Genomic DNA, 13367 nt, shown 5'->3' with positions numbered 1-13367 from the left:
AAAGAAAATTGGCACGTGTGATACTTTCAATGGAGTCCCACAGCACAAGTCCAGTGGTGCTGTGTCTACACTGCAAAGCAATAGGGCTTGAACCCTGGGTCCCGGCTGGACTCAGGCTCAGACCCTCTTCCTCCAGAGTGTCTGGGGTCTGAGCTGTGAGTTAGCACACTTTGTGTTTAGATGGAAGGGTGGTTAGGCCTGAGCCTGAGTTTGAACCCTGGGCTCACATTGCACTGTAGACCTTGAACAGACACTCAATCCCTGGTCTGACAGAAGTTTTAAGCAGCACTTCTAACAAATTCCTGAGATTTCAAGCCCTGGGTAAACCTTGTTCAGTGACTGAAGACTTCATGTCAGCCCCAAACATTAAAACAAGACTCTCCCTCAGAACATGCCTGGGCCTTTATGGAACAAGCGCCTAAAGCAGGGGTCCCCAACGCGGTGCCCGCACACACCCGCGGGAGCCATGGTGCCCGCTGGGGCGTCTAAGCACGCCTGCGTACTGGCCGGCGAACAAGCATCCGCCAAAATGCAGCCAACAAGTGCATCATCCAGAGGCGTCGCCACCGAAATGCCGCTGATTTTCAGCGGTATTTTGGCAGTGACACCTCTGGATGATGCAGCTTGTCGTAGCATTTCAGCGGCGACGCCTGTTGACATTGCCGCTTGTCAGCAGAATTTCGGCGGATGCCCATCCACCGCCACCGTCCTCCGTGGCTCATCGCCTGGTGCCTGCCAGATGAAAAAGGTTGGGAACTACTGGCCTAAAGCAACCACCGGAAGCTGCATCGGAGACACTTCTATGACACAAACCACAGGAACAAAAAAAAACAAAACAGCGTAACGTGTCGCAGCAAGAACCCACAGAAGAAGTGGCAAACTTTGACAGGATGCCATAGTCCTGCCGAGATGCAGATGACATTAAGTTACTGCTTACAGGAGAAAACATGGGTCAGAGCGTGTTCAAGACTCCCACTTCCTGGGACAGTGGCTTCTTACAGGAGCTACGTTTCTTCATCTCAGGGGCTTACTGAGATGCCACCTGTACCAGTTGGTGCCCTCAGCTGGCCAGTTATTACAGTGGCAGTAATGTCCGAGATCATGTGGTATAATCGTTGAAGCAGCTGTGAAAGGGCAGGAAGTTTGTCTAAGGAAAAAGTAGCAGCACCCTGAACCAGCTGGGACTTTCCAGCACTCTGATATTAGGGTGGGAAAGGGAGTTGTCTGTTTGCTAATAAAAACAGATGTTTCTTAATATGGTGCATTCAATATTTGTAAAAAGAAATCTCTCCTGTTCAAACCAAGTAATGTGTAGATTGAAATCCCTGTGTTAGAGCAAAATTTTCAAAACAGTGATCCTAAAAACCAGAAAATCTAATTTGCTTTCCTCTATTTATTCTGTATTTCCTTTCTGGATATCACTCAGGTTACAGAGCTCAAGCCCACTCCTCTCCACCTGGAGCAGTGATTCACGCTGGGCAACGTGTGTAAAATGCTGCCAAGTCAGACTGGTACTATTTGGCACTGGCGTAAGTGCCTACGCAAGGCACAGGGCACTGCATAATCAGGTGGTGAGACTACACTGGTCAGTTTCTCCTTCTGATTCTGCTGCACTAACACAATACTGAATCCTTTCCATTGCAAATATCCTGGAGGTATATTTAAATCCAAACAAAGAGTTGTTTTCCTCGAAGGTCTGGTTATAGATCTCATAAGCATAGTTCTGTTAATAGGCCCTGTAAAAAATTTTTTTGTCTTATATGGCAAATCCTAAACACTGGGCCTAAACTAATTTAATCTAATCTATCATAGACATTTGGGGGAGATTTTCAAAGGCACTACTGGGAGTAATTTGCCCAACTCCGACTGGACTGTCAATGAGAGTTGGTTGACTAACTGGCCTTTGTAAATTTCCCTTTTTATGTCTATTTACTACATAGTTTTCAAATGTCTGCTTCTGGAAATCAAACGTACTTCATGTCATTGTGAAATACTGATTATAACAAAGAAACAAGATTCTCCCTTAGAACAAGTCTGGCCCTTTGTATATGAGAAAACTGACAGTCAGAAGCCAGAGAGAAGCAGAGCCTGAAACGTCCAGCAGTTTAACAGCAAAAAATGGGAGAGAAGAAATAACTCGTCTCAATGTTCCTTTGCTGGCTGCTGCTGCATTACAAGATACATCATGCGCTGACTAGATTTTCACAGGAAAACACATTCGGACCAGCCTGAAAAAGCCTCCAGGCAGTACGATTCCCCACTTGTTGGCGACGTGCACGTTAAGAAGGGATTAGAGACTCTATAGGTTACATAACTACAAATTGGCGCTACATCTTTTTGCCTCTGTATACATGCTACCTCACCTCTCAATACCTGCCGTGTGATTTCTCATCTCACCAGCAGCCTCCACTCACCATCATCTGGGAACACAAAGATGGACTGGAACGGGCTGGAAGGCTTTCCTTTGTTGTAGATGTAAGACACTTCGCTTAATAAGATCTATAATGGCTTTAAATTCAGCATCTTTCATTCCCTACAAGTGATACTTAATGTCTAGTTGATTACTAAGATGCTAGCTCAGGTGACTTAATTCCTCCTGTTGTCCTGATGCTAATTTCTTTACTGGCTACAAGGCAGCTAGATGCTCAAACTGTCCAGACATGACATTTCAAGCATGACTGGCCTAGAGGATAATACATGGACTGGAATTCAGGAGACCTAGGTTCTTTTTCCAGCTCTGCCAGTAGTCTGCTGGATGATTATGAGCACTCTGTGACTCAGTTTCTCCTATCTGTAAAATAAAGATAATGTTTGTGATCTGCTTGATTAATGTGTGAGCTGGACACTTGATCCACTGGCCAAACCTTCTCAGAAGACCCAAACAAAAATAAATGAGACACAAAAATCTCTCTCTACCCAGCCTTTTTATAGGGTACCACTTCTCCCTTGAGGGCTGTCCATCTTACCTTTCTCCAGGGAGTAACAAGCACTTTGCTCTCCATAGACCACAGCTTCCTTTTCCAACCCCTTCCTCTTGGGTGCAAAGTGGCACCACAGATGAGCTGGTGGGGTGGGAGGATCTTCACTCCCCTCTTGTCTCCATCTCTGGGACTCTAATACCATATAGGCTACTGGATGCCCTTCAAACTCCAAATCTCCCTGCTCTTCCCATTCAGATTAAATGTTTTTACAGTTCAATCACAAATATTTCATAGTGCAGGTTGTCATAATGGAAATGCTGACACAACTTAAACACCAGCAGAACGAACAGCACCTCAACAGTAACTGGAGCTTCACTGTCCAGTTCAAAACACAACCACACTCCAGTTTCCAATTACTCTTTGGAGACATCTCTTAATCTCTCTCGTTACAGGCTGAGCAATGCTGCCTTTTCTAGGAGGAAGCTACAGAGACTATTAACTCTCCCTGTCACCAGCTCGTGAGAGACATAGCGTCATGTGAAGAAAACACAGGTAGAAGGCCCAGTCACCGGACTATAAGAACATGGTGAATAAAATATAGTGATCATAATTTCAAAATTGCAACAAGGCCACTCCATCTAAAAAATATCACCTCACTATTCAGAGGGTTATAATGAGTGGAAACATTTGCCAGAGGTTTCCTTGGTCTTTAGAAGAGTGTGGACACCTAGGAGACCTTTTATTTATTTATTTGTTTTTGTTGGTTCCACGAGATTATAAAAAACAAACAGTTACCTATGCACCAGTTAAACCCCTCTTAATACAGAAAAGATGATTCCCTAGACTCTCATACCTTCCTCCACAAGATTATGGAATCTTCACCAGGTTTTCACAATTAAGCCTGACCAAATCTTCAGTCAACAGGGTCAGGGTCACCTGGGGCGGAAGGGGGAGGCGGAAGTGGGGCAATTTGCCAGGCCCCATAGGGGCCCTGTGAGAATATAGTATTCTATAGTATTGCAACTTTTTTTTATGGAAAGAGCCCCCGAAATTGCTTTGCCCCAGGCCTCCTGAATCCTCTGGGTGGCCCTGAACAGGGTATTGACAGTTAGTCAATAAGGTGCCACAGGACTCTTTGTTGCTTCAGTCAACAGGGTATTTCCTGCATGCGGAAGGACAGGGTGGCCATGCATAGCAGGGATTCCCATCATTAACATCCACAACTGAGGCACAGAGAAGATTGTTTGGCCATCCAGATATACCTGCATGAGACACCCAACTCACAAGGCAATATGCCAACTTCACTTCGGGACAGAATAAGAGAAGGGTTTAGATGGGCCTGAATGACCTCAGAAGTGCCACCTCTCAGGCAAAGCATATTTTTTTAGTGAGTTCAAATGGCATACTGGAGTCCTGTGTCCTGAGACACAAATGTCAAAAAGTAATTCTTCAAGAGCAAAAACCCCAATGTTAGCTGGCAACTGAGACTGCCAGGCACAGCGGTGGCTTTTTGGCTGGTGATACAGGACTTGGCCAACACCATAAAGGACACCAGAGCAATGCAGCAGGTCCCTGCTGTGCATGAGGATAAGCCCAAGGACAACAAGGTCACACAAAACCATTTTCAAGTCAAAAGGATAGAGCCTACATGGGGGGGGGGGAGGAAGTCACACACAAGGTGCGAGCAAACCACCAAAGCTGCACACTTGGCCAATCTTCTTCTGGCAAAGGACACCATTCAGGCACCCAACTCATTTTAGCCTTTGATCCCACTGACTGTGAGGCATTGCTGCCTGACAAGCAGGCTCCAGAAGAAGAGAATGATGTCATTCTTTGCTGGCTTTGTGTCTTTCCGAGTTTGGCACTGGATATCTGATCATCTAGCCCAATGGCCTTCTCTCATGCAGCCTTTCATCCGGTTGCCCCATGGTCTGTTCAAAGTGCATGAGTCCCGCAAGGAAGTTTGGTCCTGCAGGGCCATCAGTATGGCTGATGCCGCTCAGCTCTGTCTCCTTTTCATTCGATCCAAGTGGTGGAATTTCCTTGCTTTTCCAGCATAAGCTTTTGTGGGTGAATACCCACTTCATCAGACGCATGTAATGGAAATTTCCAGAGGCAGGTATAAGTATGCAGGCGAGAATCAGTCTGGAGATAACGAGGTTAGTTCAATCAGAGAGGGTGAGGCCCTCTTCTAACAGTTGAGATGTGAATGCGTCTGACGAAGTGGGTATTCACCCACGAAAGCTTATGCTCCAATACATCCGTTAGTCTATAAGGTGCCACAGGACTCCGTGTTGCTTTTTACACATCCAGACTAACATGGCTACCCTCCGATACTTGCTTTTTCAGAAACCAATGAGAGGTGCAATTTTTCGGCCAAGCCTTTGCAGTAGTGTGGGGAAATAAGGCAGGGTCTCTCTTCCAATTCCTAGTTAGTGGACGATGTTTGTGAAACGCTGACAGACCCTGGTTGTCGGCAGGTGGGATCGAACCTGGGACTTCTGCAGCTTAGTGTATGAGCCTCTGCCACATGCACTAAAAGCCAACTGGCTGTTAGCTAAGGTTGTAGAACAAACTCATTAATCTCTCTCTCTCTCTGAGTGGTCTTGGTGCCACTAGACAGGACAGAACACCACACTCAGGAGGTGTGTGGGTTACATTTGCTTTCCCTGCGTTGTGCCTGATGCTGCAGTGATGGACACACCAAATTACTGAAAATATTAATAACCCCCTTACTTAAGTAGGTCCCCTGTGGGAGTAACAGCATGATTAGGTGTATGTCCCAAATGCGATTAGTAATTCCATCTACATAGCAAACTCTTCTCTTCGCAAAGGACAAGATCATCTGAAGAAGTAGGGGTTTTTTACCTATGAAAGCTGATGCCCAAATAAATCCGTTAGTTTCTAAGGTGCCACCGGACTCCTCGTTGTTTTTGTGGATACAGACTAACACAGCTACCCCCTGATATTTAACAAGATCATTAGCGTCTACGCAGACCAGACGGGTATAGGACATTGGGGTAGATGTTAGGGCAACTTTGCACTGTGTTACCGGCACAAGCTGCCCTGAAGCCAGCAGAGCTGCTCACAAGGAAATCACCCCAGCACAGGGAAACCTTCAGGTGGCACAACACCTATATCACCACCGCTCCGAGCAGCTGGCACAGGGGACAAAGCACAACCCACGCTTTCCTGTGTCCTAGTGACCCCAGGCACCACCAACAGCCTGCAGGCACTTTAAACTAGTGCTGGCAGGAAGCAGCCCAGGACAGAGCACTCCCAAGATCAGGCAGACTCAGAGGCACGGTAACCATTCCCATTCCTCTCAACTGCTCCTTCACCACAGCTGAATATTCATCCCCCCAATTTCTACGGCTATGGCTACACTGGCGCTTTACAGCCCTGCAACTTTCTCGCTCGGGGGGGGGAAAAACACCCCCCTGAACGCTGCAAGATACAGCGCTGTAAAGCGCCAGTGTAAACAGTGCCCCAGCACTGGGAGCCGTGCTCCCAGCACTGTAAACTAATCCCCTCGGGGAGGTGGAGTACCTGCAGCGCTGGGAGAGCTCTCTCCCAGCGCTGGTGTGGCGACTACACTCACACTTCAAAGCGCTGCTGCGGGAGCGCATTAAATTTTTGAATGTAGCCACAGCCAAAGGTCTCATCACACAGGTTCCCCCATCCAGCAAGTTACATGGATTTCAATTTATTAGCCTCAAACAGAGGAAGTTGAGTTGATCCACACATGGGTGCCGAACCCCTGGTTCTAAGGAGCCTAGTTATTGCCAAGCCTGATCCTTATGCCGCTAAGCCATCATTATCTCCAAATCCTTGTCTCTTTAGACTGCCCTTCCCTCCAGCCCTGAGGAGTGACACCCCGTTCTGCTCTCTGTAAAAAGAGCCTGAAGACCTCTATTTCCTATCTGATGAGGCGTTTAGGATACATCAGCAGATTGGCAGCATATACTATAAACCAGATGTGCCACTAGGCACCTCTGTTCGAACTCCATTGGACAAAGGTAAAAGGGTAGCAGCACAAAAGGTCTATCCATGGCTTAAGCACAGAGACACAAGCGAAGTTTTCTGAAAGCAGCTGGAGCCAGGAAATGGTGGTCAATAAAATGAGTGGGCTTTGGAAAGATAATAAAAAGGATGCTCTCCCCTAGGGGTTTTAAACAGGAGCAAAAATCTTTGCGTCTTGAAAGATCATTGAGATAAACTATAGTACTTTCTCCACTGTGAAAGCGCTCTGTTTCTTCCCCTCCATGCATTTATATTGCATTCGTTATAGTACTTTCTGAGTGCCTCCACACCTAGAAGGCATTTATCCTCAATACTCTTGGGAGAACAGGAAGTGCTGTTATCTCCATTTTACATATAGAGAGCTGGAGCACCGAGACGCTAAGCAACTTGCCCAAGGTCACACAGGAAGTTTGTGACAGGCTGGGACTTGAATCCAGGTCTCCCAAGAGCTAGTGCCTAAAACACCTCTCTCCAAAAGATGGGCTAAGAATCTGTGATCATTCAATGGGAGAAATATACTTTGATTTAGGGCAAACCCAAAATCCAACTTCTCCAACTGTTTATTGCTCCAAGGACAGGTTGGCAGCTCAGATCTATTCTGCATGTGCTTACAAAGGAGTATTTTTAAGGCAAAACTTGATAAAACCCAATTCCATCCCCTCCTTGTGCAGAGACTGTCTCATTGGGATCCCTGGATGATGCTGAGCACATCAATGATAGTTGAGCACATAATAATTGGAACATACTTTTCATTTTATAAGCCCATTCCAATTTACTGAAGTTACAGTTAGACACTCTCCTCACCGCTCCTAAAAGCCCAGATATGGTCTCCTTATGCATCATTAAATATTCACCTATGTCAAATGTCATGCCAGTAAACTTATTTAATTATTATTCATGATCCAATATCATAAAGCTCTGTGCAAAAAGGACTGAATGCAGCAGTTTTCTGGGGTGAAGGTGGAGAGGGGATAAATAACGGCGCCAGGGAATAGGCATAAGTAGCACTGCCGCAGCAAGCCTGATGGAGTTACTCAGTGTTATTGTAGAAGAAATCTAGTATTACATCAGGCTTTATTTTCACATGCAAAAAACCCACCAAAAATATCACTAACCTACACCCTCTGTGATTTTCTCAACCATTTCCTTGAGTATACAGGAGTAAGAATTAAAGAAGCCACTGGTGACAGGGGTGGCAGAGAGGAGGAATAATTAAAAAAGCAAACAAAAAAAAAAACAATACTGCAACAATGCAACTGAAACAAAAGCCACAGAGCAACAGGAAGACTAGCAAAAACTATTTATAGCTTCACAGTAGCGAAGGCCAAAAATACTAAAGTAAGGGAAACGTATCTTCAGTTTTATGCTTCAGGGAAATAAAAGTGCAAGTAATTGCATTTGGCTGTTTTCACAGGGAAATAAAAATGAAGCAATCAAGTCTGCTCTCAGAGAAAGACAATCAGTCAGAAATGTTCCCATTCGGGATGTAGAACCACCACACTCCAATTTCTTCTTCAAAAACATTTATTTAGGACCCCCCATTCTATCACACCAGGGAGTTAGGGGGAGCAGGAGCTAAAGAAAAACATTTTGAATGTTGGTAACAGATCAACCCTGCAATGTAACGATTTAAGGAAATGAGAACTGCAGCAATGAACATTTAGAGGCAGGACCAGTAATTGGGGTGCAGGGAGTGCAAATGGAGAACTGCACATACATAAAATCAGGGATCCCACTTCCCCATGGTAACCTCTCCCCCACTCCCAATTCTGTCTCCTTTAGTATCTCTGCATCTCCAAGTCTGCAGCTTTACAGACTGAAAGAGCTCACACACACTGTGACTGTGCAAGACTTTTTTGCAACCATCTCCACATCCTGTACAGGTTTAAGAAACAGGCTTCTCAGGACAGTCGGGCTCTTGGCACAAGACATAGGGTGACCACACAGCAAGTGTGAAAAATCAGGATAGGTGTGTGTATGTGTCTGTAATAGAGCCTATATAAGAAAAAGTCCCAAATATCGGGACTGTCCCGATTTTACGGTCACCCTAACAAGACATGCTGCCAAGAACTAATCCTATTCCCAACTCCCACACACCACCCCCAGAAAACAGGGTCTGAAAAATCCATGCTCATTTGCCTTTAAAAACAAAACAAAAAAAAATGCAAGCATTAAACCTTTCCCTTTCCAAGTACTGTACCTGACCCAGCATAACCTCCCCTATGCAGCATCTACCCCACCTCCCAGCAGAGAGAGATGCATGGTGGGTAATGTAGTCCTGCGTAAAAGAGCACTAATACTAAGTGAGGAATGCAGACTACCGCTCCCAGAAGGCATTGCTGGCAGCCTCTACCACCCAGCTGGGGATCTCGTTGCACAGTGATGCAAAAGGCTGGCTGCACCAATGGAGGAGGGCAGGACGAATGTCAACAAAACAAGGAGGCCTGCAGGCCACGTGACGTCACTTAGCATACTGAACCACAGATAAGCAACAAAAACAGCAACCCTGGTGCTGCATGGTCTGATTGCACCAACTAAAGCTGTCATTCCCAAACAAGAGAGGTTAGGCTGAAAATACACATTCCGACTTCTCCCATGCTAGGATCTAACTGCATATGTACACAAAAGGATTCCAGTCTATTGAGAATCTACTGTCACTAAAATAATAAATAAAATAAAATAATAATTAATAAAGTGTGCAATAAAACCTGTCCCAAAGAACAGTAAGAAGGGGGGTGCTGCCTAGCAGAGTTGGTTTTTATAATCAGAGTACCAAAGAATGGTCTCTTAGGATCAAGGCTTGTCTGTTAGAAGCGATCCTTAGAGCTGACCTCGGAGGGAAAAAAAAACTTTACAGGAAGCAGCAATCTTCTAAAAATAAGTCTACTGCAATTTATAGGATCCACTGAACAAAACATAGCCCATAAAGTCAACCTCACCCCTCTTCTATACTCTATATATGTTCAAATTATCGTATAACAGGGAATGTGCATGCACCCTCCGCAAGGAAAAAAAAAGGCAGGAGTGCCAAAAAGAATGATTGTATTTTTTGTTCATAAGGAGACACGCATTAACAGGAGACACGCATTAACATATTCACCATGAATTAAACTTCACTGCACAACATCTAAGGACATTAGCAAAGTAGGTCCCCCCCTCCCCAGCAATTATATCAGAGTGTTGTGGTCTGGAATACAATATAAGTGATCTGTTTGGACATGTTAGTTCATTTCCCTGTCTTACAAAGGGGAGACTTTCCCTAATATAAGTAGGCTCTAAGTGGAACATCCGTCCAAACATTCTAAGATCTACACTTTTTACCCAACATCCCCCCACCCTCAAATACTTCAATGTAATGAGACATATTACCTGGAAGTCATACAAGGCAACGATATTTTCATGTTTCAGTTCCTAGAAAAAATAAGACAGGAATGCTAAACTAGGAATAACAGCATATATATAACAGAGATTCAGAGAGAAAAAGTAGTTTCTGCCTTTACCTTAAGTATTTTGATTTCCTTCCCCAGCAGCGTTTGAGATTTTGCAAGGTTTTTCTTGTTAATACACTTTACAGCTACCTCCAGCCCAGGTTTCTGAAAGTTAAATGTGTATGTATAGTTTAAGAGATAAATGTCAATTTCAGTATTAAATGGCATTAAGAAACAAGGGTCTCTCCCAGATTACAATTATGTCTGACAAAGGAGTTACAGAGCATTGGTAAAGGGCCCTGATTCAGTATCCCAGTAGATACCCTGTACTTGTTCAGACTTGCCCTTTGCTGAATTAGACTGCTCAGCTCAAAAAAGAAAACTCCCAAGGTTTGGGTTTTTCTTATTACTTTATACTACAGTTCTCCTCTTATTTAAGCAATGCAAATAAATGGATTCTGGGAACCAGGGCTTATCCTGAGCTTTAATGATGAAAAATCCACAGACTGACTGTATCCTCTTATTTAACCGTAACAGATCCCCCCCCAAAAAAACCCCAGACCCATAACAGCCCTCCTCTAAAAGCCACACATTTAATAAACACAAATACACTTCAGAAATTGAACTGGTTTGGGGGCAGATTATTTTGATCTATTATGTTTCTATGGGACACCAGAGCACAACCCAATATTGATAGTTCACTGCTGCGTATGTTGTTGACTTTAAAACTATTTATTTTGGCCAGCCACAAACAAAGACTTTTTCAAGGGTTCTGCTCACATACGTGTCCCTCAATAACATATAATAATGCATATGTATTTACATGGCACCTAGCTACAAACCTGTCTGGGGAGGTTTGTAATAAACAAAACAATACATAGACTAACTTAATTTGAGACAACAGTACAGAACCATAGGGACAACCACAGACAAAGGGGTAAACCCTCCCCATTTTAAGTCGTGGAAAAGACAGACAAAAGAGAAAAAACTATTTACCTCTTTGTGTCTCCCTTTGAAAACAACAGCAAAAGCTCCATGTCCGATCAGATCTTTCCTACTGAACTCAAACTTTCCTACTGTCTCCATGTCTTTATCCTTTTGCATTTCCAGTATATGTCCGAGAGAGGTGGTTGGTAGTAAATAATAATATTTGATAGAGTTTAAAAACCAAAATTAATGACAAACAAAACCAAAAACAACCCACCCACCCCCCTCCTTAAGAACAATCAGGAGCTGGAGACTTGTTGAAAAAGTAAAGTCTCTCTTCTATCAACCTCTCGGCAACTAAACATCTGGCTTTTCACTCCCACCTCTTCTTCTTCCATGGGCTGCCTTTTCCTGGAGAAGGATTGGGGTTTAGTCATTGTCAGAGGCTGGAGAGACGTCTGTTCCCTAACAACAGGTCTTTCCCATCCCCTGCTAGCAGCCTAGTGGTATCAAGAGGAGTTGTCCTGCCGATTTTGTGCTAAGAACCTCTACCCATGATGTAATCCCAGCCCTTCCCACTCCAAAGCCGCTGATGAAAGAGCAAGTCCGCTTTAAAAACAACAAAAAGAATTCCACCTTAAAAAAATCCACCTTAAGAGCAAGTCCACCTTAAAAATATTCCACCTTAAGAGCAAGTCCACCTTAAGAGTTGCCTTCCTCCCCCCATTTGTTTGTATACAGGAGCCAGCGGTGCTAGGGTCACCCCTAGAATCGCCCGGCGCCTGGGATCCGATGCCCTGCACGGGTTCTCCGGCTCCTTCTTCGCTGGCCGGGAGCGATCCGGGGAAGCCACCGCTGCCCAGCCTCAGACAAAAGATCTGCGGAGTGCGGAGCGGAGCGGAGCAGAGGAGAGTCCTAGCTCCGGCAGCCGCAGCGCAGGCGCGGTGAGCACGGTGGGGGAGGTAGAGGAGCTGGAGCGGAGACGGCGGCAGCAGCAGCCTAAGGCGAAGGGGCTGAGCTGACACATTTAAAGACACAGCCTGTAGCAGCCGCCAGCTGAGAGTCACCCTGCCCAGGACAGGCGCACAGCGCGCAAGCTGGTCCATTCAGCTCTGGGAGTTAGCAGCACATCGCCTGAGGAGACATGTGAACAGGGATTCCATGGAACCACACAATAAAGCCCCTCCTAGAGCACAAATCCGCCTGGTAACAGGACTGACACTACAGTGATCACCTTGTCACAGGATATTCCATCAGTGGCTCCAAGTTTTACTGCTTGCAACGGTCAAAACACAGATGAGATCCGCCCCCAAAGTGATTTTTGCTATTTGAACCAATTAGTTTATGAAACCAGATTATACGTTTCAAAAATTCAAAATGGATTAACTCCAGGAAAGCTTTGAAAATTCACACCCCCTCCCAAACGTTTCAGCCAGTTGTGTCTACTCACTGTGGCAAGGCATAGGGGTCTACCCTCTACAGCATCAATTACAGGATATCAGCTCTTAGTTGTCTATAAAACACTCAGCACACTTTTGGTGCTATATAATAATAATCAGAACCTCAATAACAATCATACACATATTCCAAGCACAATAATAATATCCCATGATTATACCCCACAAACACTTCTTTCAATTTTGATTGTGAAAGAGGATGAAATGTTGTTCCAAGGCCTTGTATGTGGTTTCAGGGATAAAGAAATGTTCCATAAGTAACTGTTTTAAGGATGGTGCATGAAGAGGTCATTGGTCCAGTTGATATTCATTCTATCATGACACAAGCTGATAACATGATGGTTGCATTGCTCCTGAGAGTAAATTTGTGCTATTATGCAAACACTGTTCTCAGAATCCTGTGTCAACATGCAGTCATGTCGCTGAGCACCTTCAACTGCCAATGTAGCCAGTGGAAGTTGAGAACACTCAGTAGCTTGGCACATCAGGCCCTATATATGATTCAAAGACATGCTTTCTACTGAATTTGACTGCTGCTAGACAGTTCAGGTGCTTTATTGTATATAAATCCCTGGGAAAATGAAAGCATATGCTAAGCCCAGGTTTTAATT

At 44.8% G+C, this 13367-nt stretch overlaps 1 protein-coding gene across 7 annotated transcripts in view; it reads right to left on the bottom strand.

Annotated features, from left to right (window-relative positions):
* The window catches only part of ULK1 (unc-51 like autophagy activating kinase 1), a 102722-nt gene extending 90318 nt beyond the window's left edge, over positions 1–12404 (bottom strand). For 2 of the 7 annotated variants that reach the window (XM_030583254.1, XM_030583255.1), the window contains exons 1-3: positions 11369–12398; positions 10445–10537; positions 10314–10355 (exon numbers count right to left, since the gene is read on the bottom strand). In XM_030583254.1, the coding sequence (XP_030439114.1) occupies positions 10314–10355; positions 10445–10537; positions 11369–11476 (243 nt within the window). In that variant the 5' untranslated portion in view covers positions 11477–12398. Of the gene's footprint in view, positions 1–10313; positions 10356–10444; positions 10538–11368 lie in introns of all 7 variants that reach the window. The other 5 variants (XM_030583261.1, XM_030583262.1, XM_030583256.1 and 2 more) reach the window with 4 other exon arrangements.
* Positions 12405–13367: the final 963 nt, after the last annotated feature.

The sequence above is a fragment of the Gopherus evgoodei genome, chromosome 13 (genome assembly GCF_007399415.2).
Source record: "Gopherus evgoodei ecotype Sinaloan lineage chromosome 13, rGopEvg1_v1.p, whole genome shotgun sequence".
NCBI lineage: Eukaryota > Metazoa > Chordata > Testudines > Testudinidae > Gopherus > Gopherus evgoodei.
The sequence above is the reverse complement of the archived record's forward strand: the minus strand, read 5'-3'. Positions and strand labels throughout refer to the sequence as shown.